The sequence below is a fragment of the Camelina sativa genome, chromosome 6, assembly GCF_000633955.1.
Source record: "Camelina sativa cultivar DH55 chromosome 6, Cs, whole genome shotgun sequence".
Lineage (NCBI taxonomy): Eukaryota > Viridiplantae > Streptophyta > Magnoliopsida > Brassicales > Brassicaceae > Camelina > Camelina sativa.
In genome coordinates, this window is record NC_025690.1 from 10,262,306 (window position 1) to 10,288,994 (window position 26,689).

Sequence of the window (26,689 nt, forward strand, 5' to 3'; positions counted from 1 at the left end):
CTCTCTGAGAAAGGTTGGGTGCAACCTTTCTCTTTTTTGTTTTCTTAACAGCAGGGTTCGACGACATAGAAGATAAATCGATTGAGGAAGAAGGAGATGGATCGAATTGATGGATTGATTTAGGGTTAATGGAAGAAGGAGATGAGGAAGTGAGGAAGAAGGAGAGATCGAATGTTTTAGGTTTAGGTTTAGGAATAGGTTTGTCTCAGATCGATTTTGATGGATCAGATCGAAATGTTGTTGGGCCCAAATATAAGAGGACTATTACACAATATAAGCAATACGTTTTGTTTATATTCACAAAAAAGGAATTGGTTCAGATGGTTAATGTACCCTGATTAATATCATTAGACCTGGTTTTGAATAACCCCAAAGTCAAATTGTTAATTTTTTTTTATGACACAAAAAAAAGTTATACTTATTGTATAAAACAATAATCTTAAAGAAATTAACAAGGTCTTCCAAATGTTTATTAAACAGTAAATTATTTTACATATCTTATACATAATTTATTTTACGTATCAGGGTTCTTCATCGTCTTCTTCTTCATCATCCGAAGACGATAAATTACAGATAAATTCATCTTCAGGTTCCGCGTCTGCAACATCATAATCGAGATTTATTGGGTCTCCCCTTTCTAAATTGTCTACTATGACATCTTCAATTGTAGTGATCAATACAACATCATCAGTTTCTATTTGCAAAAGAGTTGGTTCTCCAGAAATATTTCCCCTCGGATTTACTTTTAGAACATTGAGCCACAAATGCTTTGGTTTCTTTATGTTTGGGTACGAAATATAACAAACTTGAGATGCTGTTTTGCAATCAACGTGTAAAGGTTACACATATTATATATAAAGGTGATAGTGACAATATATAATTAATGTGGAAATTTATATACATACCTAGAATAAATGGTTCATATTTATTGTACTTTCTGGATGAAAAAACCTCTACAACGCCACCATTACTTCTGCGAGTGCCTCTACCAATAACAGGGTCATACCACTTGCACTTAAATAGTGTGATCTTCAACCCAAGCATCCCTTCATACTCAAGTTCTATGATATCAGCTAATGTCCCGTAGAAATCTGCAGCATCAGATGCATTCACATAATTTTCACCTTTAATAGAGACCCCATAGTTACATGTCTTTCGTCCAGCACCGTGATTCTCTGTATGAAACAAATAACCGCTTGTAAAATACATTGGGCATGTTGTAGCCTTGTTCAAAGGTCCATGGATAATTTCTTGAACCCAAGTAGGAAATGGATTGAAGGCGTTCCAATAAGTAACCTGCATATAAGTTCCGTTATTTTAAATAATAACAATAAGTAAAATAGGTATATCACGAAAAATTATTTAACATACATATTGATTAACCCATGAATGATATTCATCAGCTCTTTTCAAGGAGAGTTCTTTCTCGCTAAGTCCTGGATATTTTGCCGAAATATAATTCTCGAACATACTAAATATAGAAAGACCAGATCACCACAAATGTATATGAGAAAATATAGTGGAATTAGATATCTTAAAATGTAACTAATTTGTGACATGTAACTAATTATATACCTCTCAATTGGTTGAAAATAGTCACAATTCCGTAAAACATATGCGTGTGCGCAACGATAGTCATCACCTGAAAGCCATATTTCATTCATTTCTCCATTGGGACAGCCAACTTGAGTAAATATAGAGGGTACTCCAGGGACATGATATTCAAATGCTTCACCTTCATCAAATCTTGTTAATCTGACCATAAAATTAAAACAATAATTATTATGACTATTAAATTAAATATCACTTTAAAAATAGTTACTNAACGTGTAAAGGTTACACATATTATATATAAAGGTGATAGTGACAATATATAATTAATGTGGAAATTTATATACATACCTAGAATAAATGGTTCATATTTATTGTACTTTCTGGATGAAAAAACCTCTACAACGCCACCATTACTTCTGCGAGTGCCTCTACCAATAACAGGGTCATACCACTTGCACTTAAATAGTGTGATCTTCAACCCAAGCATCCCTTCATACTCAAGTTCTATGATATCAGCTAATGTCCCGTAGAAATCTGCAGCATCAGATGCATTCACATAATTTTCACCTTTAATAGAGACCCCATAGTTACATGTCTTTCGTCCAGCACCGTGATTCTCTGTATGAAACAAATAACCGCTTGTAAAATACATTGGGCATGTTGTAGCCTTGTTCAAAGGTCCATGGATAATTTCTTGAACCCAAGTAGGAAATGGATTGAAGGCGTTCCAATAAGTAACCTGCATATAAGTTCCGTTATTTTAAATAATAACAATAAGTAAAATAGGTATATCACGAAAAATTATTTAACATACATATTGATTAACCCATGAATGATATTCATCAGCTCTTTTCAAGGAGAGTTCTTTCTCGCTAAGTCCTGGATATTTTGCCGAAATATAATTCTCGAACATACTAAATATAGAAAGACCAGATCACCACAAATGTATATGAGAAAATATAGTGGAATTAGATATCTTAAAATGTAACTAATTTGTGACATGTAACTAATTATATACCTCTCAATTGGTTGAAAATAGTCACAATTCCGTAAAACATATGCGTGTGCGCAACGATAGTCATCACCTGAAAGCCATATTTCATTCATTTCTCCATTGGGACAGCCAACTTGAGTAAATATAGAGGGTACTCCAGGGACATGATATTCAAACGCTTCACCTTCATCAAATCTTGTTAATCTGACCATAAAATTAAAACAATAATTATTATGACTATTAAATTAAATATCACTTTAAAAATAGTTACTCTTAATTGCTCACCTTGATTTTGTTTGTATGTTCGCAGCAAAATAGTGCTCAGAGAAATAAACAATCTCGTCATTGATATATGATTCAACAATTGATCCTGCCGCATATCTTTTGTTCTTTGCTTTTCCTTTCAATTTTTTGAAAAACCTTTCAAAAGGATACATCCACCTATATTGGACAGGGCCTCCCAGTTCAGCTTCGTAGGGAAGATGTATAGGCAGGTGCTCCATCACATCAAAAAAGATGGTGGAAATATCTTTTCCAAATTGCAAAGGATTAAAACATTGTTCTGTTTTAGAATTTGAAGTCGACTTGTTTGCAAAGTTCTTGAGCATAAGTCCCGGAAAAATGCTCCAAGCCCTGCAATATTATATTTATTCAAACTTCATCACATTAATTACGGAGAAACCTTTAATCACTTCATATATATATATATACTTGTTTCGTGTTACAATTTTTTAAATAATTAATTAATATACCTGATAACGCAAGGTGGACATTCCGNTGCGCAACGATAGTCATCACCTGAAAGCCATATTTCATTCATTTCTCCATTGGGACAGCCAACTTGAGTAAATATAGAGGGTACTCCAGGGACATGATATTCAAACGCTTCACCTTCATCAAATCTTGTTAATCTGACCATAAAATTAAAACAATAATTATTATGACTATTAAATTAAATATCACTTTAAAAATAGTTACTCTTAATTGCTCACCTTGATTTTGTTTGTATGTTCGCAGCAAAATAGTGCTCAGAGAAATAAACAATCTCGTCATTGATATATGATTCAACAATTGATCCTGCCGCATATCTTTTGTTCTTTGCTTTTCCTTTCAATTTTTTGAAAAACCTTTCAAAAGGATACATCCACCTATATTGGACAGGGCCTCCCAGTTCAGCTTCGTAGGGAAGATGTATAGGCAGGTGCTCCATCACATCAAAAAAGATGGTGGAAATATCTTTTCCAAATTGCAAAGGATTAAAACATTGTTCTGTTTTAGAATTTGAAGTCGACTTGTTTGCAAAGTTCTTGAGCATAAGTCCCGGAAAAATGCTCCAAGCCCTGCAATATTATATTTATTCAAACTTCATCACATTAATTACGGAGAAACCTTTAATCACTTCATATATATATATATACTTGTTTCGTGTTACAATTTTTTAAATAATTAATTAATATACCTGATAACGCAAGGTGGACATTCCGGTCAAGGAGTTCTGCAAAGATAAATGGAAGTAACCGCTCCATGAAAACATGGCAGTCATGGCTCTTCATGCCTGAAAACTTTCCATTTTCCATATCAACACAACTAGCTAAGTCTGCCGAATAGCCATCTGGAAATTTAACCGAGTATTATACACATTCCAATAAGCTTTTTCTGGCTTCGTCTATCAATGTGTAGGGCGGGAAAGGTGCTTTACCCCTACTATCAAGATGTAAGTGTGGCCGAGAACAGAACTTTGCTATATCCAATCTTGACATGACAGAATCTTTTGATTTACCTTTCACACGCATAAGAGTGTACATTATGTTGTCCAAAAAATTCTTCTTTGTATGCAGCACATCAATATTATGTTGGAGATTAAGGTCCTTCCAATACGGTAGCGACCATAAAATGCTTTTCATGTGCCAGTTATGGTGCTTTCCATATCCATGCATCTTCCTTTCATGACCATTTCCACCGACGTCCTTGGTTCTTGGTGGATTTACAGAATTCAACCGCTCAGAATAAACTTGCTCACCGGTCAAGGACTCTGGTGGATACTCTCTTGTAGCGTCTTTTCCCTTCAGGAAGTCTTTTTTATTCCTCCTCAGAGGATGATCAGGAGGAAGAAATCTCTGATGACAATCAAACCAACATGTCTTCCTTCCATTAGGTAGATAAAAAGACTTTATATCGTCCATGCAAACTGGGCAAGATAATTTACCATGTGTTGTCCATCCAGATAACATGCCATACGCAGGAAAGTCGCTTATCGTCCACATCAGTACTGCTTTTAGGTTGAAATTTTGGCCCAAGGACACATCGTATGTATCGACTCTAGTAGACCACAACTCTTTTAACTCATCAGTAAGAGGTTGGAGAAAGACATCAAGACTAGCTCGCGGATGGTTTGGACCAGAATTTAGAATTGTAAGAAACAAGTACTCAGTATCCATGTACATACCAGGGGGTAGATTATATGGCGTCAATATCACTGGCCATAATGAATGGTGACGAGACATCCCAAATGGATTGAAACCATCAGTACACAATCCCAGATACACGTTATGGGGTTCTTCAGCAAATTGAGGATTTTGTTCTTGAAAATACTTCCACTCCGCTCCATCAGATGGAAGACTCATTTCTCCCACCTTTGCTTGGTGCTCAGCATGCCATCGCATTGCTGCTGCAGTCTTGTGACTCTGATACATTCTCTTCAGTCTATCATCAATAGGTACGTACCACATACGACTATATGGTACTTTGGTTCTGCGTCGGTCATTCTTAGGCTTCCATCTTGGTGCATAACAAAACAAACATTTTTCTTCCTTTTTGTCATCTTTCCAGAATAACATACAATTGTTTATACAAACATCAATTGTATGATATGGGAGTCCTGAATTGCGCATCAATTTCTCTGTCTCGTAATGAGAACCCGTAGCCTGGTTTCCTTCTGGTAAATAATCACTCAACATTTCACATACTGAATCCACTAACTTTTCACTCATATTATAATCTGCCTTATTTTGCATAACTCTAGCAGCTAAAGATAATTGTGAGTGACCTTCACGACAACCATCATATATTGGATTTTTTGCACCTTCTAACAAGTCATAGAATTTTTTTGAATGGTTAAGTATTGGTTCTTCTACGCTCTTATAATCCCCATCCCATTGATAGTTATCATCAAAACCCACATTAGAAGGAAATGCATCATTCACCATATCCACATATCTATCTTCTACTACATTACCCACTTCCTCACTCCCACTAATAAATGTCGGATCAACAGTACTCGTTCCTATATCCATATTTATTTCTTCCCCATGCTTATACCAAACATAATAATCTGGCATAAACCCATAACTAAAAAGATGGTTCCAAATTCTAGTCCCTAGAAAATGCTTCTCGTTTTTGCACCTACTACAAGGGCAAAAAAACTTACCCCCATTTTCTTTTGCAAAAGGCTGGCTATTTGCAAATTGTATGAACTGCTCCATCCCGGTTCTGAACTCTTCTGTAAAATTTTCCGCCACCTCATCGATCCTCTTGTACATCCACTCCCGGAAATTACTATAATTGTAACTTCCTGACATTATTATAAATCTCTATGATCTCGTTTTTTTTGGTGTTGCTTCGTGTGTTTCTGTGAGTGAGAAAAACGTTTATTGAGCTCAGTTTATATAGGTATATTTAGCGACTAAAAAGTGACAATATCACGTAGTCACCAAATACAGGTACACCTACTCCGGATTGCTAAAAACGTGCTTTAAACCAACTTTTAGCGACTATTTTGCGACATATGCTGCGGTCGCAAACTTTTGTCGCAAAATAGTCACCAAATTTACGACAAAACAGCAACTACACAATCAGTCGCTAAATTAGCGACTAATGTGCGACAAAATTTTACGACCCGCCGCATAAGTCGCAAAATAGTCGCCAAATTTACGACAACACGTGCAACTACACAATTAGTCGCTAAATCAGCGATTATTTTGCAACAACATTCACAACTTCCTTACTTCGTCGCTTTTTAGTCGCCATTTAGCGACTAATTTAACGATTCAATATTTTTGTCGCAAACTAGCAACTAATACACGAGTATATATGATTCGTCGCAAAATAGTCGCTAAATAGTCGCAAAATAGTTATTAAATTTAACGATTACACATTTAGTCGCCGATTGTAGTCGGAAAAACCGTGTTTTCTTGTAGCGAGATATACAAATACCAAATATATATTCACGGTAATGTTTGCAAAAATTATTTCTCACAAGTGCGTTCAAGCAAGTATTCAAAACCATCTAGTTAAGGGCTAAAACATAAGAAAGAAATAATTTTTTATTTGTATAGTTTAAGCACTTTAAGTTTTGATAACGCAATACTAATTAATTAACCCCTAACCAGCCAATTTAGGGTGTCATGAATAATATATATTAAGTGCATATAACAAAGTAGAGAAACAAAAAAAGACTTACATTTTGGTAAATCGAAGAGTCATCACAATAAATCACAAGCTTTCTGATCCCTAAATCGAGTGCTTCACTTAATCCACGAACCAAAACCCTAATCTCAACTCTTTCGATGTTGATCTTGGCGTCGTTCATTGGTTCTTTTATCTCAAACAACAACTCATCTTTCGGATTGCAAATTGCAACTCCAAAACCAGCCATCGCCATCTTTTTCCCATCATGCTCCGCAGTAATATCTGCTGCAATATCATTGCTAACCAAACCCTTAAAATACAATCTGTAGACAACGTTATCGACATATTTTGCCGACGAAGATTTGGTTACTCTTTGTTTCTTAGAAACAAAGCCTACTTCATATCTTTCCATGATTGTCTAGTTTCAAGTTTTTGGTTGGAAAAGAAATGAAGAAGCTAGACGTATTAAGTTTCTCAGAAGTTATATTACGTATTATGTTTTGTTCTTAATAGAGATAATCACTAATTTTATATAAAATCTTTTATATTTGCGGCCACCAATTTTTTTTTTTCATTATTACGTTTGTATTTTTTTCAATTATGAGCTACTAATATTTTTTTTTTAGAGATAATATCGAATCCCTTTTGCTTAGGGTTTCGATTTTACACAAATTCTTTTTGACATTTTTGATAATCTCTTTTTTCACGTTAATAAAATTAAGAGAACTTTTTCTCGCTGGTTCCAATCTTTGTGAATAATTATGAAACGTATAAGCCAACAAATTGCGTCGAGCTTTCAGAGTTTGTTGGCTAGACATAATATCATAGATACTTTTATGCAAGGCATGTCTAGTCACAAGATGACTTGCAGTATCTGTTTAGATGATAATTTAGACATTAGTCAGATGTTTTGTGTTAATAAATGTCGTCATCAGTTCTGTTCCAACTGTGTGAAACGACATATAGAGTTGAGGCTATTCGAGGGAAGTGTGATTAGATGTCCTCATTACCGCTGCAAGTCCAAGCTGACTTTTGGAAGCTGTGTTGATATTTTGACACCTGAACTAAGGAAGACGTGGAACAAAAGGATCAAAGAGGACAAGATCCCTATAACAGATAGAATTTATTGCCCAAACCCGACGTGCGCAGCTTTAATGTCAATAAAAAAGCTCTCTAAACCTATTAAACAAGCTGGAGTCAGGAGATACTTCTCTACATTTACAACAGAAGCTAGATTTAGAAGACACTGCTTCGAATGCTTTCACCTCCTTTGCATCAACTGTAGAGTTCCGTGGCATAGTGACTTGTCGTGCAATGATTACATGAAACTGGATCCAAATTCTACAGCAGGTGATAGAAAGCTCAAAGCTTTAGCAAATCAAAGGTTGTGGCGTCAATGTGGAAAGTGCAACCAAATGATCGAACTTTCAGAAGGCTGCATCAAAGTAATTTGCAGGTACCATATCTGTTACAAAAAACATTTTACTTTTGAACTTTTTTATATGATTGATAATATCTGATTTATCATTCCATTTTTCATTGTAGATGTGGACATAGGTTTTGTTACAAATGTGGAGCCAAGGCTGGAGATTGCGATCATCATTTTTACAACATCTTTCCTACAAGGCCATCACAGCAGTAGCTTACCATCGATCTTTGCGCATGGCTTACTTTTCGTTTTGGTACTTATATTTATTAGATTTTTTTTTTTTTGCTTCATAAAATAGTATGATCAGTTGTTTTAATATGATATGATTAAATTAGGAGCAAACTTAAATATATTCCGATTACCTTTGATTTTCTATTTTGATGCCCTTAAAGAATGAAATATTGTTTTAAAGTATTTTCTGCCCTTACAAAGAAAAGATGCATGGAATATGTTTTCAGTTTTGAAAGGGAATCAAAATTCGATTTCTTCTAATCAAGTTGTTAGAATTTTTTAATTAATTTCGAAAATATACATATAATAGTATCATTTAACATTTATAACTAAATATTGTCTAAAGGATTAATATCAAATAAGTTTGTTTTAATTAAGAATATATTTCCCTCATGTACGTACCCAATTCTAGTTTTATTATATATTCAATTGATTGATTTTCTAACTTTTTAAATATTCACTTTCATTCTCGATAACTTTTCATTATTATACTCTAACTTTTGCAATTATAATGTTACACTGGTTAAAAAAGAGAGTATGATATCAATCACCAATCCTTTTTGGTTTTTGCTTACGTTGTTCCTTCTTACGGTGTTATTATTTTTATTTATTGTCTTTTGCGTTACTTGTTCGATCCCTATTTAAATTTATAAATTTCATCGAACTTCCTTCACAATTGATTCTGATCGGTGAATTGTGAATAAATATGCAACGTATAAGTCAACAATTTGCATCCAGCTTTCATATTTTGGTACCCCGAAATAGTATCAGACATGCTTATAAACAAGCAAAGGAAGCTATATTTACTAAATCCAGCAGGCTTGTGAAGAATCCTCCTCGCAAAACGACTTGCGGTATATGTTTAGATGATAATATTGACCCTAATCAGATGTTTTGTGTTGATAAATGTTGTCATCAATTCTGTTCCAAGTGTGTGAAACGACATATAGAGGTGAGGCTACTCGAGGGAGGTGTGATTAGATGTCCTCATCACTGTTGCAAGTCCAAGCTGACTTTTGGAAACTGTGCTGATCTTTTGACACCTAATCTAAGAAAGATGTGGCAACAAAAGATCAAAGAAGACACGATTCCTATTGCAGATATAATTTATTGCCCAAACCCGAGCTACTCGGCATTAATGTCGATTAAAGAAGCTGGAGTTTGGAGATACTTTCTCTAAATTTACAAAAGAAGCTAGATTTAGAAGACAATGCTTCGAATGCGGTCAACTCCTTTGCATTAAATGTAAAGTTCCGTGGCATAGTGACTTGTCGTATTACAAGAAATTGGGCCCACATCCTACTGCTGATGATATAAAGCTTAAAGTTTTAGGAATTCGGAACATGTGGCGTCAATTTGGAAAGTGCAAACAGATGATCGAACTTTCAGAAGGATGCATCAAAGTAACTTGCAGGTACCATCTCAACTAATAACATTCGAATTGCTATATATGTTTTTATCTGATTTTTTCTTTTCTTATAATAATGTTTTAATCAAATTATTTTTTTTCGTTGTAGATGTGGACATAAGTTTTGCTACCAATGTGGAGCCAAGGCTGGAAGTTGCCATCATGGTGCTCGCCATGTCTATCTTCCAACGCCGCCATAACATCCGCTTGCGCCTTCACCAGAGTGCCTTACCATCATGTGCATGACTTAGTTTTTGTTTTGGTTTTATTATATTCATTTTGCTTCAAAAAATAGTATGACCGGTTTTGTGGGTTGTTGATAAGGATAAAGTTTGATGCAAACATAATTACAAGTTCGATTGTATGTTTTTTTTCCCAACATTTATAATTAACTTATTACCCTTTCTCAATTTTATGAAGTTCATCAGCTTTACGGCCACTAGACAACCCAAGCCGTCTGACCTGATATATATTGACAATGTTAAGCGGTGAAAATTTAGACTTGCAAGTTTACAGAATGAAGAATAATTCTTACATATTTATAAAACAGATTAAGATGAATTAATAATATAAATTATATACATACTTTATAGAATTTAATGACTATATAATTAATTTATTATTGTTTTAATCAAAAGCATTATCGTGTTTTTAAAACGGACTAAAACATTCTACAAATTGCAGTTGATTTTTTTTAGATTCATAAGTAATTTATTTTTTAAAGGTAAAGTTGAATTATTTGACGTAAGATATGTTAAGTCGTTATTTTACCTTTTTAGATTGATTCGCGAACAAAAAAGTACATACAGTAGTATGAGGTATGTCATTCCTACTACATTATTCCAAATTTTTGAATTTTACATAAAGATAAAAAGTAAATAATATCTTTAAAAATTAGAGCACTAAATTAATTCACCTTTTGATAAATTATATATATATATATATGTATGATTTTATTAAGTATTTGACCTTTAAGTAACAAAAGTTACTTATGTCTAACTCATGAGTGTTAATTAGTGGATTGTAATGGGACACATACATACTTTTTCAGGCTTCCAAAATATGCATATTTTAGTCTTATGCATACGGTTAAAAAATAATGTCTTANAAAAAAAAAAAAAAAAAAAAAAAGTGATGGAAGGTGTTTCAAAACAACTATTAATTTAGGTGTGAATCCAAAACACATAGACTAAAAAAACCATACCAATCTCATGTAAATAGTCTATGTAGAAGCCACGGGGAAAATAATAGAAACCAAAACCACAATCGTAGCACCTAGCTATCTAGGTCCCAGGACTATAGGAATTGCTAACAAAAATAAAAAAAGAGAAAAAAGGACTTGATGAGAAACCAACACATCTGTCAGCAATTGGCTACGATGAGAGCAACCTCCAGACTTCCATTGAGATCCACATTTGTAGCAAAACCTATAGCCACACCTAAACACATAACCATGAACATAAGTACATAACATTACATCACAGAGCCAAAAACATAATCAAATGGTCCAAAGAGGATTTGACACATAATAATAAGTAATAACTATAGAATGTGATTAGAGATGATACCTGCAAGTTACAACGGTGCGTTCTTGCGATAGTTTGTTCATATGTTGGCAACATCTACATTGACGCCACACTGTTGTACTAGGCTTTCGACCCAACGACCTTTTTTTGTACTCATCGCACGACAAGTTACTATGCCACAGAACTTTGCAGTTAATGCAAAACGGTTTACGGCATTCATAGCAACTTCTCCTAACTCCATCTTCACTAGATTCAGTGAGCTCGGTCTTGGACATCAAAGCCCAGCATGTTGGATTTGGGCAATGGAATCTGTCACATACAGGAACTGATTCCTCTTTAAACCTTTGTTCCCACAGCACTTTGAGTTTAGGTGTCAAAAGATGAGCACAGCTTTTAAGATCCAGGCTTGATGTGCAGCCAATATGAGGACATCTTGGTACACCTCCCTGGTTTAGCCTCAGTTCTATATGTTGTTTCATGTACTCCACACAGAACTTATGAAGGCACGAATCAACGCAAAACATCTTCTCAGCTCCAGCAGCACGGGGCGTAGTGGGTACTCTCACGTCAGAAACTATTGTTTCCATTGCGAGATCACACACAAATTTAGTTTGACTATCAGTCACAAGAAGAGGGATGCTCGTTACAAATCCTTGTCTGATACGTTGCACATCTTCCATCAACGAGACGATTTTCTCATTCTTAGGCGCGGATCTCCCCATGGCCTAATCATATTCAAAGGGCAAATCATCAATTAGGGTATTGAAACAAACAAATACACATCATTATGAGAACCTTAACAGCCAAGAAAACTTACAAATTCGAAAAGCTCAGGATCATCAAAGCAGATTGAGATATGATTGATCCCCAAACTTAGGGCTTTGGTTAGTCCTAGCTTCAAGGCCATAATGTCAGCCTCCCAAATTGAAAGGAGGGTCTCATCAAGTGGCCCCTTCAACTGAAACAAGAGATTATCACGATCGTCTTCTCTGCAAATTGCAACCCCAAATCCGGTCCGAAACTCCGTATCTCTCTGCCACTTTCTCAAACCCTTGAAGTAAAGGGTGTACTAGTCAAAACTTAAATCCCCCGGTGAGGGTTTTGGGGCATCTTCTCGTTCTTTCTTCATGTATTTGTTCTGCATATACTTTCAGTTTTTTTTTCCTTGAGGCGTAAGGTTTAATGACTCGTAGTATATATAGAGAGCAGAGGCGGCTCCAACTAAACGCATAAGGATATTTAGCTTTTTTTTTTTTGTTTTTGGTAGGAAAGGATATTTAGCTTTTAGGAATACATGTTTACCTTACGCCTAAGAAAACATCTAAGAAAGAGGAAAATAAACGAAAATTTTAATATGAATTAAGGATAATTATTGGAAACAGAAAATGAAACTTGTCGGGCAAGTGATGCTTCTGATTTCTCAAGTTGCATAAAAGTTCTTTACAACGCTTGATCTCAATCCACTGCAGATTTTTTAACCAATTGGGCACAATAGAATAAAGCCCAATTCTATTTTGTTTGAGTTATTTAGGTTAGTCAATTCTATTTGTGATTAAAAAAACAAAAACAATTTTATAAAATTTAGCTGCTATAGATTCTATTTTGATAAGAATTGGTTAAGTACTAAAAATTGGTCTTCTAAAAAATGGGTAAGTTGAATGTCTAAACCCCGTTTAAGTGTTAGTCGCTTAGACAAACCCCGTTTAATAATAACTAGGAAAACATCCAGGCTATCTGTTTATGTGATTACTAAGTGTTAAAAAAAATCAACTTTTATTATTAGGTCATCATGGTATGGATGTGATTATAAGTATAACATATTAAAATATTATTTCAGATGTTTTTAGCTATTTAATTATATTTAAATTTTGTATAAATCATTTATTAATATGCAGAAAACTTCTACCATATTTAAAATTTTAATATGTTTTTCTTAAAATTTAAACTTTTAGCATCATATTTTATAATGAAAAATACTCTAAAATAGCACTAAAACAAGTTTTATGGACAACTATAACACAAATTCAATATATTTCCAAAAATAACATTATTTAACACATTAAATTATTTAAAATTAATTTTTAGAATTTTGTTTTTCAGGTTTGGATTCTCATTTTCACATTTAGGGTATAGTTTTGAGGGATATGGTTTAGTATTTTGAATTTAGAATTTAATTTTAAAAGATTAATTAATGTTATTTTTGGAATTTTAGAAATGTTGTACTAATTTTGGATAAAAACTTATTTTGGTGCTATTTTTTAAAATCTCCCTTAAATAATCGATGATGGGCTTATCAAATAGAGAGATTCTCAAAAATAGCACTAAAATAAGTTTTTTTTCTAAATTTTGCACAATATCTCTAAAATTCCAAATTTATAATTATATATCAAAATTAATCTTTCAAAATAAAATTCTAAATGCAAAATAATAAATCCTACCCCCTCAAAACTACACCTTAAATTAATTTTAAATATTTTAATTTGTTAAATAGTGTTAGTTTTAGAAATTTATGGAATGTATATTATTATTGTCCATAAAACTTGTTTTAATGCTATTTTAGAATATTTTCTATCAGATTACACTAATAATGTAATTTACTATCAAACCCAGAATGTTACCTAAATTGTAAAACAAAGAACGGCGATGTGAACGTCGCTTCTTCTTCCGATCATCGACCCATCTTCTTCTGATGTCGTTTCTTCTTCCAATAAAAATTAATTCGTCTGGTTGGTTTCTTCTTCACAAGTGATTCTACATGTTCTTCTTCCTAGAAACTATGCTTCTTCTTACTTCTTTACTTGGCTTTACGAGCTTTAACTATCTTCGTTTGAGTTTGGAATTAGTTTGGGATTTTTACCCGTACCAGAATCAATGCTAAAACATACCCAGATACTGTCCCTAGTTTTTGATTGATTCGTTTCCCATTTATACTAAATTTATTTATCGATTTTCATCTTACTTTTTTTTTTGTTTTATAGAGAGATATTTAGTGGATATCTAACCAATGGAGCCTCAAAATTAAGTGAGTATCTCAAATTAATTTGAAACTAAACATAGTATTATTTTTATCATCACATACATAGTGGGTATGAGACTACTGCTTTTTAGAGGAGCTACATGAGATAAAGACTCATTGAGTTTCTAAAATATTATATTTTCTGACTTTGATTATTTTATTAAAATTTTAAATTAAAAAATTACACAAGTGACAAATAATATGCTAAAAGTGAGAAGAGAAACGCATCTTCATCTCTCTCATGCATTTTTATTATATTTGATTATTTTTTCTTTTTGGTGAGAACTTGAGATGGTCTTAGGCCCTAGCTACGTGCCAAGATTATGATCATCTACATGGCGTGTGCTTAAAATTTGCTAAACATAAAAAAGAATAAAAAAGAAGACTAAAGCAACCACCACCTTCATCAGAAATTGGTGATGATGAAAGCAACCTCCAAACTTCCATTGAGATCCACATTTGTAACAAAACCTATAGCCACACCTACACACATCAACCATGAAACATTACATTAGTTGAAAACATTACCAAATCTCCAAAGAGAATTTGAATCATAATAATGTGATTATAAATGATATATATATATATATATACCTGCAAGTTACAGTGATGCGTCGGTCGAATAGTTTGTTCATGTGCTGGCAACTTCTACATTGACGCCACAATGTTGTACTAGGCTTTCCACCAGACCTCTTGTACTCCGCGCACGACAAGTTACTATGCCACATGACTTTGCAGTTAATGCAAAAGGGTTTCCGACATTTATAGCAGCTTCTCCTAACTCCATCTTCACTAGATTCAAGGAGCTCGGTCTTGGACATCAAACCCCAGCACCTTGGATTAGGGCAATGGAATCTGTCACATACAGGGATTGAGTCCTCATTGACCCTTTGTTCCCACATCTCTTTTAGTTTAGGTGTCAAAAGATGGGCACAACTTCGAAGAGTCAGGTTTGATTTGCAGCCAGGATGAGGACACCTAGGTAGACCTCCCTTGTTTAGCATCAGTTCTATTTGTTCTTTCATGTACTCCACACCGAACCGATGAGAGCAAGCGACGGAAAACATATTACCAGCTTTACCAAAAAGAGGCTTGGGTAGTGTTTCCATTGCGAGATCAAAGACAAACTTAGTCCGAGTTCTAGTCACAAGAACAGGGATGCTCGTTGTAAATTTTTGTCTGATGCTTTGCACATCATCCATCAACAAGGCGATTTTCTCACTCGTAGGAGCCAATCTCCCCATGACCTAATTTATTAAAGGGAAAAAAAGATCAATAAATATATTGAGAAACAAAATATACATCATGTAAACCCTAAAAGCAAACAAAACTTACCAATTCGAAAATATCATGCTCATCGCAGTAAAATGAGATATGATTGATCCCCAAACTTAGGGCTTTGTTTAGTCCTAGCTTCAATGCCATAAACTCAACCTCCCAAATTGAAACATCTGAGTCATCAAGTAGCCCGTTCATCTGAAACAAGATATTATCATCGTCTTCTCTGTTAATTGCAACCCCAAATCCAGCCAATGTTAAACCCGTTGCTGTCTGCCACTGCCAGTTTCTCAAACCCTTGAAGTAAAGGATGTACGAGTCAGAACTTAGATCTCCCGCTGAGGGTTTTCCAATGGTGGGTTTTGGGGCATCTTCTCGTACAAGATCTCCTTCTTTCTTCATGTTTTTCTTGTGCATACTTTCAGATATATATATTTTTTTTCCTTTGAGGGTTAAGGTTTCAGATTTATATATAGAGCAGAGGCGGCTCCAACTAAACGCAGAAGAAAATTAGCTTTTAAGAATAGGTCATATATAAAACCTAATCTTATTCAAACAAAGGAAAAATTCTTCACCAAAATTTTTAAAAATTAAAATAAGCTAAATTTGGGATATTGTTGAAAACAGAAAAGCAAACATGTCGGGCAACTGGGCAAGTAATGCTTCTCAATTCTCAAGCTGCATCCAAGATTTTCGTGTTTACGTTATTTGGGTTAGTTCGATAAACCTTTGTTAAGTTGGCGAATGTTTTGTTAATTTTTTTTTATGGTGAATTCTTCTAATTTCCAACTATATATATATATATTAAATATTATTCGTTTTACCTTATTACTATACATGATTGTAAACATTTATTTGTTGTTTGAGATATATTAAGTACATTTTTTTTCTATTTTTTTTTTGTTTAGATAATTTTTTTTTATGTAGTTTCTATCTACCTTATCATACATTATCTCTTCGCGCAATTTTTAACCTGAATATTCATCGGAGTAATGGTGGTTTAACCACCGTGGTTATGAATCCAACATTGATTCTTGGTTAAATATTGGTCTTGTTTTTAAGGCATCTACAAGCCATTCCAATGTGTTTCCACCATATCTCATAAGGAATTCACTACAAGAAACATATTGTATTCTAATCGTGAAGTTTGGCCACTATAGTACATTAGTACTCCAATTTCGTACTTTCGGTCCAACACATTGTTTTTTGAAATACATAGCCAGTTGAAATTCTAGCTAGCAACGTTTATCGCATACTTTGACAGTATAAGTTTTTGTCAAAAAACCACTACACTAATTGACTCCATCCTCTAACACTTAGAGAAAATCAAGGTTAGGGAGTCCATCAGGCCAAAGATATCAAGATAGACGGAAAGTGATGTCTCGGGAAGACGAAGGGGGCAAAAGGCATGAAAAGATGATAAGACAGCCGGATATGAATTTCTAATATAGTAAAAGAGAAGTACAAATTTTTTTCGGATCAGGTCATAACTAAAATTAACCCGAAATTTACTATCTCGGATCCGGGTTGAAATATATCCGAAATCTCTGCTTGGGTGATCCAAATAACACCTCCAAATTTTGATTCCTCGAACCAAAACCGAGTATCATTCCTCACAACAAATCCGGTAAAGATTGAACCTACAATTTAGGCAACATATAAATTTATTATAAGAGATATGGCAGTGAATCATAAATTCAAAAAATATAAGATTCCCATATCTCTTAATTTTCTCTTAAGATCTCAAATTCATACCAAATACATATGATTACCAGAATTATCTCTTCTACATACTCCTAAGATCTCATAATTTCTCACAACAAATCTGATAAAGATTAATCCAACAATTTAGGCAACCTTAACATTAGTTATACGAGATATGGCATATTAATCATAAATTCAAAATTTAATCCTACAATTTAGGCAACATTAACATTAGTTATACGAGATATGACATATTAATCATAAATTCAAAATTTATATGATTCTCGGATCTCATTTTACCACTATAGGCCGGAATATCTCTTCTACATACTTCTAAGATCTCACAATTTTACCTGACATATATGCTTACCTGATTTGTAATCCCCTAATTGATATCTAACCACTGTATCGAATACTCATTTGACTAAAATTACGAAAATTTGATTACCGAATTAATTGCTAAATCAATTATGATAAAATTTAGGTTTACCTATAAATACTGATTACTCTAACACATCAACATCATACCTTCCAACAAAGCTTTCATCTCTTCTCACTTTATCTTCCGAAATGGCTGCCAACTTAAGAAAAATTGATATTGCATCCATCAAGCCTTTCAAGACTGTTTGGAAGATCCAGGTCAAAATCATCCATAGCTGGCAGCAGTATACCAGCTACTCTGGTGAGACCCTCGAAATGGTCCTCGCTGATGTATCTGTAAGCTTACCAACACTACACATAAACTTCATACCTTGATGTTTAGAATATTTTGCAAAAATTAGACACTTACTATGAATAAGTTTTTTTTCTGTTTAGGGTACTTTGATCAATGCGACTGTCAAGAAAAACCAGCTACATAAGTTCCAGCGTATGATCGTCCCTGGTCAATGGAGAACCATTGAGAATTTTTCATTGACTAAGGCTACTGGAAGATTTAGGGTCACAAAGCATGTTTACCAAATGTCTTTGTTGAACACTTCCAGAATTGTGCCATGTTTCTCATTGTTTGATGCCATCTACCTGGACTTGGTTGATTTCCAGACTATTCTCAACTAGCCAACTTTGAATGAGAACATTTGGATTGGTTAGTATTCTCAGAAAATTCTACTATATATATATATGATTATTTATTAGATATGAAATATAAATTTGGGTTTTAAACTCAAGTAAATGTTTTCCATTACAGATGTGATTGGCCAAGTTGTAAACGTTGGTGAAATGAAAACCCATGAAGTGGACAACAAGTTCAAGAAGAAGCTTGCGTTTGAACTCAGGGACACTAGGTATTATACTACCGAAACTAACAACTACAATTTTTTACTGGCTAAGTTTTAAAATCCGATTTAAAAAACGATTGTCAATATTCAGGGATGAACGTTTAGCATGTACACTATGGGGTAAGTTTTCTGAAAACATGTTAGCCGCATGTGAAAACAATCGTCTCAAGACATTGATATGTTTGCTGCGTTTTGCTAAAGTGAATTCTTTCAAAGGTAAACACGATTTATTCTCTTGAATATATAGATTATAAAACCTATATATCCGTTTTTAGACTAACAACTGTGTGTATTCATAAGGTCAAAGATCTGTCTCCAATGCTTTCGAGATGTCTTTACTTCTCATTGATCCAGCGCTCCCTCCAAATTCTTACTTTATCATTCTAACTATACAATTAATAAACCATAAATTGGTTTCCTACATTTATTGGGCCTTTCTATAATACTACTATTTTTTCTTACAATAAAACGCAACTATAAGCATTCAAAACACAATTAAGTTAAATAATTTTGGTAATGTTTTCTCCACCATGTTAATGGTTGAACAATAAATTAATACACTTAAATGTGAATTACCTACATAAATAACATATATGCAATATGTTATGAACAATTTGTTTTCGTTTTGTAACTCATATTCAATTGTGCATGACCTGCACATTTGTTATCAACGACTAGGTGTACCGTTGCTACAATACGGACATAATAGTTTTCTTTTACCAGTTAGAACCAGTATGATGTTTTGCAATCCGTCCATAAAAACTAAACACAATCCGTGTTTGTTAAAAAATTAAGTAATTTACTTATATTTTCAAAGTACTCTATATATCTTTTGCAGTTTTCTTAGAGAAGTTAAATTAAATTATAATACTGTATTTCACTTTGATTTTAGCTAGATTATTCCACATATATAACCTAGACGTATATCTTTTGGAACGGGAAACACATCTTGCCGCGTCTCTGATACTAGGATTTTTGTGTGTCTATCTTAGCAGGTCTCAATTAACCTTATGCAGTTGTAGTACAGAAGGTGTCAATCCAAATGGGAATCTTTACTATCACTCAAGATGCAATCAAGCAGTCACAAGTTAAGCCATATTCGAAATGAGTTTTTGTCTAACAACCTAGAGTGAACGAGATGCAAGAACAAAACAAGTTTACAGAACAAGAGCTAAAATGCAATAACTTAAGAGAGCAAAAACAAGCTAAACGAGCAGAGACAAATGAGCAAGCTATTAGAACAGAAATAAAGAACAAGCTTAAGGATGCAGAAACAATCAGATAAGATAGAAGTTCTAAGGATGGGAGTAATTGATGTCGGTAGAGTATCCTAGTCTACAAAGTGTTTAACATGCCACAAGCAAACTATCCCTAAACAATGAACATCACAACTTAGCTAATCCAATCTCTTGACAGAAGCTACTCAAACTCAACCACTTCCAAACCTAGCTCTCGCTAGAGAAACATGATCAAGCATGGCATGAAAATCAAGTTCATTCACGTCAACAAACATCCTAGACAACTAATCTCTTAGGCTAGGAACGTAAGTCTCTGGCACTAGTTGGTCAAACATTTCATCGAACACCTTTTGGATGCGGAAATGTCTAAAACCCAGTTCCAATTGATCAGAGAGAAACTAGTATTTCTAACTCTAGTCCAGAAGGGAATCATACAATCAAAGCTTAAATACTCTACATCCTAAGATCCTCCACCTAATCTATCCCATCCTCAAGAACTACCACACTACTCAGATCCGAAAATCATAGTCAAAGATATAAACTCAGAAAACATTAATTCAAGCATCCTAAGATAGATAAAAATGAGATGAACAAGTTTTAAGAAGAAATCCAATCAAAATACTGAACAAATTCAAAGATATCGGGATACAAAGTGTCAAGCGTTTTTGGTGGCTAGGGTAAACCTTAGGGGAAAGAACAAAAACGAGATAAAAGATATATGTTCGAGTGAAAACTTAACAAAACGTATTTATAGTAAAACATGGAAATCTCTAAAACATAAAACGACAATATAGAACGTCGGTTCGGGAATCCTTCTTGGATGCGTCTTCGGGACAAAACCAGGACGTCGGTTTAAGAGCATCGATCGAGTCGCATCGTCAGAGTGTCGATCGATTCGCGACGTGAGAGTGTCGATCGAGTCGCGGCTTGAGAATGTCGTCTGGGAACTGCTGATCGAGTCGCATCTTGAGGGTGCTCAGGAGCCATCCTGGGACGTCTTGGTCGAGTCGCGTCTAACATCCGATCGAGTGGGAGCTCCCCTTTGCGAGCGGGTCGAGTCGGACTTCTGAACGTACGTGCATTCACTAAAACGGAGATAACTCATGAACCACAACTCCGATTGGTTTGAAATAAAGTGCATTGGAAAGATGACTCAATTCTATACAACTTTGATGAAGACGTCAAAAGCTTAATCCCAAAGTAAAATCTTCACTCGACTCGATCAAAGACGTGGAAGCTTGTGTCACTGGGTAGTGTAGATCGAGTCGCTTAACTGCTCTCCTGATCCTTGTTTGCATTTGATGGTTTGGACACCTCCTAAAACACCTGAAACAACTCCAAAATGCAAGATGCGTGCAAGACCAATGCAAAGACTACCTAGATATGCATGTTATGCAAAAGAGACTAAAAACAATACAAAGCAATGAGTTAAGAGAACAAAATGAATGACAAATGCATCATCAAAAGGTGTAAAATTTATACATATCAGTCTCTTATCCGATAATATACTTGCACACCAGCTTCTTTGACGACGAGGAAAAACTGATTATACTGCAACCATTATACGATTCTTTTGGGAGATGGAAAATAATCGGGTTGATGATATGCCCAATCCTTCTGACGTTGTAGCTAACGTGATCGCCACATGCAATCGCCTTGGATTTCGTGGGGAAGATGCAACCATGATTGCAGTTGGCAACACATGGAAATTAGGTGAAGATATTGTCCATTCCACGCAGATATATTACTCTTTGGGTAAGGTATTAAAGTTTGAACATGTCACTAAAGATAACTAATATCTAGTTTCTTAAATCAACTTATATTCATTTTGCTCTACAGATATAGTTTTTGGATATTGATTATAATTATTTTTTCATTTGATTGGATACTTTTTTTTAGTCTCTCGTACACAATTAATCAGACACCGCCGATAAAGTGATGCTCATAAAAATCGTGAATTGGATAATCACTCATCTAGATGAGCACAACAAATGGGCTGTGCTGGGTATCTCCTATCTGGGTGATGAGTTAACGAACTATTTTTTTTCATTATCATTAGGTTTTCATAGTTTTGATTCTGTTCCGGATGTAATTGAGCCACTGTTCAGGGATGATCTTCTTAAGCACTCAAGCTCTCGAATAGTCTGTGTGTTGTTTTTTGCCATTTTGATAAATTGCGGGTGGCCTTGATCGCCTGGTCTTTTACCAAAAAGAAAAACTACTATAAGTATATAATGTTTTTATATAGAAAAAAAACAATTGAACTTTTTTTTTGTTAATTGTTTTTTCCTTTTTTTCTTTTTTTTTTCATTTGGAATTGTGTGACATATGCATGAAGGAAATTAGAAAATTTAGCAACCTACACAATTTAATCTACCTAACCGATTCTTTTAGTCTACACAAATTAAACAAGAACAAAATGATAATTAAAATGATAACAGAAACTAAAATCATACAAGAACAAATAACTGTATGCATCTTTGCTCGATGAGAGCAACCGCCTTGCTTCCATTCGGCTCCACATGTGTAGCAAAAGGTATAGCCACACCTATACATCAACAATAAACAGTACTTAGGAAAAATCATAAATCAAATTCTAAAATAATAGAATATAATATAATATAATAATAGATATAATGTGTCTTTAAATGATAATACCTGCATGTTACTTTGATGCATCCTTCTGAAAGTTCGGTCATGTGTTGACACTTTCCACATTGACGCCACATTTTGTCATCTGCCAAAGCTGTGAGCTTCCCATCATTTTATGTAGGATATGGGCAATCTCTTGTAGTCCTAGCATGACAAGTTATTATGCCATGGAACTTTGCAGTTGATGCATAAGGGTTCACCGCATCTGATTCAACAGCTCCTAACTTCAGCTTCTCCAATTCATGTAGAGAGCTCGATTTTCGACAATAAAGCGGAGCATCTTGGGTTAGGGCAATAAACTCTGTCCCATACAAGAGTTGAGTCCTCCTTGTAATTTTTTTGCCACATGTCTCTTAGTTTAGGTGTCAAAAGATGGCCACAGCTCTCAAGAGTCAGGTACGATTTTCAGCCATAATCATGACATCTCGGCACACTTCCCTCAAGTAGCCTCACCTCTATATAACGTTTCACGCAGTTATAACAAAATAAATGATGATATTTACTAACATAATACCTCTCCTCAGCTTGTAAATCAGATAGGGCAAGTCCAGTGCTTATCAATGTTGACGTGGCGAGGAGGGTCCACAGATTTGCCTATCTCCGAAACTATTTTCTCCTTTGCTAGTTCATAAACATATCTGATTTTGTTTCCGGTTACAAAAATCGTAAAGCTCGACAAAATCGTTTTCGGATTCGTTGCACATCATTATTTAGTAGGGCAATGTTGTTCTCCTCTGTCACGAATCTTCCATTAAATGAAATCTATTCAATAGGAACAAGATAATTTTAGTAGTGCATNAAAAAAAAAAAAAAAAAAAAAAAAAAAAAACAAAGAACAATAGTTCCAAAAAACTGATGCTTCAATACATGGACAACTAAAACATGCAAACTCCTATAAAGAGCCAAGAAAAACACTTACTGATTCGTAAACAGGATAATAATCAAAATAAATGGAGATGTGATCGATCCCCAAACTCGCAGCTTCCCATAGTCCTCGTTTTAATGCCATTAGCTCAGCCTCCAAAACAGTAATGTTCGAGCCATGAATTGGTCCATTCAGCTGAAACAAGAGATCACCTCTATGTCCGCAAATTGCAACCCCAAATCCAGCCAATGAGTCCTCGCCAACCAAGCCTTTGAAGTAAAGGGTGCACAACTGAGTAGTACTAGAGCTCGAGCCAGTAAATCTCTTGAGCTTATTTTTCTCTGGCGATGTAAAGAGAGATACAAGAAGTCTTAACTAATCAAGGGATTATTAAGCAAGATTTATATGTATAGGAACAAATATAAGAAATATCAACTAGTCGTGGAGATTGTTGAGCAAGACTTATATGCCTAGAATTCTAGGTTTCTCTAAAGAGAAAAGCAAGAGTTCAAAGACTTATTGAAAAGAAGAGTTCTCCGACAATATTATTAGAAATCAAAAGCTGTCGTACAAAATAAAGCTCAATGCTTAAATAGAAGAGAAGGGTAAAACCACTAGCCATTCAATACTTTTATACACCTAAAGAGAATCTTAAAGAAAAGGAACAAATGGAACAGAAAAAAGAACAAATATTAAAATTCGTTTTTATATTTTAAAATTAATAATGGTTACCAGTAGGAGCCTCAGTTTTTTTTTTCCTTTTTTCACAATTTTCTCATTGAGAATGGCGTGACATTTCATAATTCGGAATAAATTTTGTGGATTTTTTTTTTTTTTGATTTTTTGTTTTGGTCAATTAACCTTTTGAGGATTCTGCAAGACTCTTGGATTTCACAAGTGCCTTGACAACTTGGGCAAATGATGATGCTACGAACTATGAGGCGTCCAGATTTTTTGGACAAACTTATGTTAAGTACGGACATGTTAGTATGATGAAAAGTAAGAATAAAGAGAGACTTTCTCAATCTTTGTTTGCTCTAATCTCCACATTGTTAAACAGAACAAGAGCAAGGGCCACGTTCTATCGCTTTCATTTCTACCAATCATATACTCTAAAGTCTCAGAATCTAAATTATCTCTATAAGCTTCGGATCATGCATCAGTTTTAAGTGGGCTTCCCACACAAACGGTTCAAGCATATCAGAAACTAAAACCATCCAGAGCTGTGTTCAACAACGAAATCTCTAACCCCTAAAATACACCAACTATTAATGATTTATCTCCAAAACATATTAAATTCGGGTTTTACTGTGGGATTCCAACTCAAAACCAATTGGTAATGAGTGGAGAGGCCCTAACCCTTTATATATTACTTAAATCCCTTACATCTTTCCGATGTGGGATATTTTACACTAACACCCCCCTTCACGCTCAGGCATGACCATCTAAAGCGTGGGCATATGTGGGAACAACATCCACGGGTGGCCCAACAAGCAACCTGCTCTGATACCATATTAAATTCGGGTTTTACTGTGGGCTTCCAACTCAAAACCAATTGGCAATGAATGGAGAAGCCCTAACCCTTTATATATTACTTAAATCCCTTACATCTTTCAGATGTGGGATATTTTACACTAACAAAACAACCTCTATTTCCATATTTGTTTAACGAATCAATCAAAGTTGAATAAAAAATCTTTATATGTGAGTATATCTGTATATATACATTCAAGGGCTTTGCATAAAGGTGAAAGCACTTGAATCTTCTGGAACATCTGACGTTCCAGGCAAGCCAATTTTTAAATTAGACTTTCATTTAGTTATCTTTTTAAAAGTTAGAAAACCAAAGACGAAAGAAAAAATCAAAACATCCGAATTGTAACTAGTAACTCACAAAAGCAATCATACTATTATATGAAGGCAAACTATATATTATAAATAATAGTATATAATAGGTACCAAGACGCAAAAAACAAGATGGTAAAAGACACTAATGGAGGCGGCAGCAACGGCTGTACTGGCGGCTGTCGTGGCATCCGGTGTAACGGCGACCATGGTTGCGTTGGAAGATACGTATGTAAACGACCATGACAGCAATCTCCAGCCTTAGCTCCACATTTGTAGCAAAACTTATGTCCACATCTACAATGAAAATGCAATGATTAAAAAATATGTATATAACGAAATATTAATGTTATTAATAGATATGATGATACCTGCATGTTACTTTGATGCATCCTTTTGCAAGTTCAATCATGTTTTTGCAGTTTCCACATTGACGCCACATATTCTTATTTGCTAAAGCTTCGAACTTAATATCATCCGCTGTAGGATTTGGGCTCAATCTCATGCACTCGTCGCACGACAAGTCACTATGCCACGGAACTTTACAGTTGATGCAAAAGAGTTTATCGCATTCGAAGCAGCGTCTTCTGACTCTAGCTTCTTCCGTAGAGTTAAAGAAGTATTTCCAAAGTCCAGCTTCTTTAGTAGATTTAGAGAGATCTTTTAACGACATTAAAGCTGAGCACCTCGGGTTTGGACAATAAATTCTCTGTTTTACAGGAATCGAGTCCACTTTAATATATTGTCGCCACATCTTTCTTAGTTCAGGTGTCAAAAGATCAACGCAGCTTCCAAAAGTCAGCTTAGACTTGCAGCGATAGTGAGGACATCTAATCACACTTCCCTCAAGTCGTAGCCTCACCTCTATATGTTTCTTCATACACACGTAACAGAATCGATGACGACATTTATTAACACAAAACATCTGATTAGCATTAATATCATCGTCTAAACAAATACTGCAAGTCGTTTTGCGAGGAGAATTCGGAAAGAAGGATGCAAATTGTTTTCTTATAGGTTGCATATTTCTTTGTAAAGATCAGAATCAGGAAGAAGAAGTGGTAACGAATTCAAGGAAAGGTTTGAGAAGAAAGTTCTCTTAATTTATAATCGTGAACTTAAAAAACCAGAGCATGCGAGAGTTTTTCTGAAATAGAGATCGAAACAACTAAAAGAATAAGAAAGTTAGGAGCTAAAGTATAAACCCTAAACAAAAACAGAATCCAAGAAGGAAATTAGATTTTCTAGTTATCTTATTAGTAAAG

At 34.5% G+C, this 26,689-nt stretch overlaps 3 protein-coding genes and 3 pseudogenes across 3 annotated transcripts in view; 2 read left to right on the forward strand and 4 right to left on the reverse strand.

The window, feature by feature from the left end:
- Positions 1–7,367, reverse strand: part of LOC104698881 (E3 ubiquitin-protein ligase HEL2-like) — a 12,353-nt gene extending 4,986 nt beyond the window's left edge. The window contains exon 1 of the mRNA XM_010414269.1: positions 7,008–7,367. Within this exon, the coding sequence (XP_010412571.1) occupies positions 7,008–7,367 (360 nt within the window). The remainder of the gene's footprint in view (positions 1–7,007) is intronic.
- LOC109133310 (probable E3 ubiquitin-protein ligase RNF144A-A) lies at positions 7,717–8,597 on the forward strand. The gene is made up of 2 exons (XM_019246316.1): positions 7,717–8,411; positions 8,501–8,597. Exons 1-2 carry the CDS (start codon positions 7,717–7,719, stop codon positions 8,595–8,597), a joined length of 792 nt encoding a protein of 263 aa, XP_019101861.1.
- Positions 9,322–10,223, forward strand: LOC109133311 (annotated as a pseudogene).
- On the reverse strand, positions 10,420–12,678 carry LOC104698882 (annotated as a pseudogene).
- LOC104790799 lies at positions 14,899–16,253 on the reverse strand. Its single transcript, XM_010516584.1, has 3 exons — positions 15,901–16,253; positions 15,160–15,812; positions 14,899–15,048 (listed from the first exon to the last, which is right to left on the reverse strand). The coding sequence occupies exons 1-3, from the start codon at positions 16,243–16,245 to the stop codon at positions 14,922–14,924; spliced, it is 1,125 nt and encodes a 374-aa protein (XP_010514886.1). The 5' UTR covers positions 16,246–16,253; the 3' UTR covers positions 14,899–14,921.
- On the reverse strand, positions 22,513–26,448 carry LOC104698883 (annotated as a pseudogene).

Excerpts from the sequence above, each read along its gene's own strand:
- LOC104790799 (XM_010516584.1), bottom strand. The coding sequence starts at position 16,245 with ATGAAGAAAGAAGGAGATCTTGTACGAGAAGATGCCCCAAAACCCACC. Across the intron at positions 15,813-15,900 it reads AGCATGATATTTTCGAATTG|GTCATGGGGAGATTGGCTCC; the intron begins GTAAGTTTTGTT and ends TTAATAAATTAG. Across the intron at positions 15,049-15,159 it reads CGCATCACTGTAACTTGCAG|GTGTGGCTATAGGTTTTGTT; the intron begins GTATATATATAT and ends TGATGTGTGTAG.
- LOC109133310 (XM_019246316.1), top strand. The coding sequence starts at position 7,717 with ATGAAACGTATAAGCCAACAAATTGCGTCGAGCTTTCAGAGTTTGTTG. Across the intron at positions 8,412-8,500 it reads TGCATCAAAGTAATTTGCAG|ATGTGGACATAGGTTTTGTT; the intron begins GTACCATATCTG and ends TTTTCATTGTAG.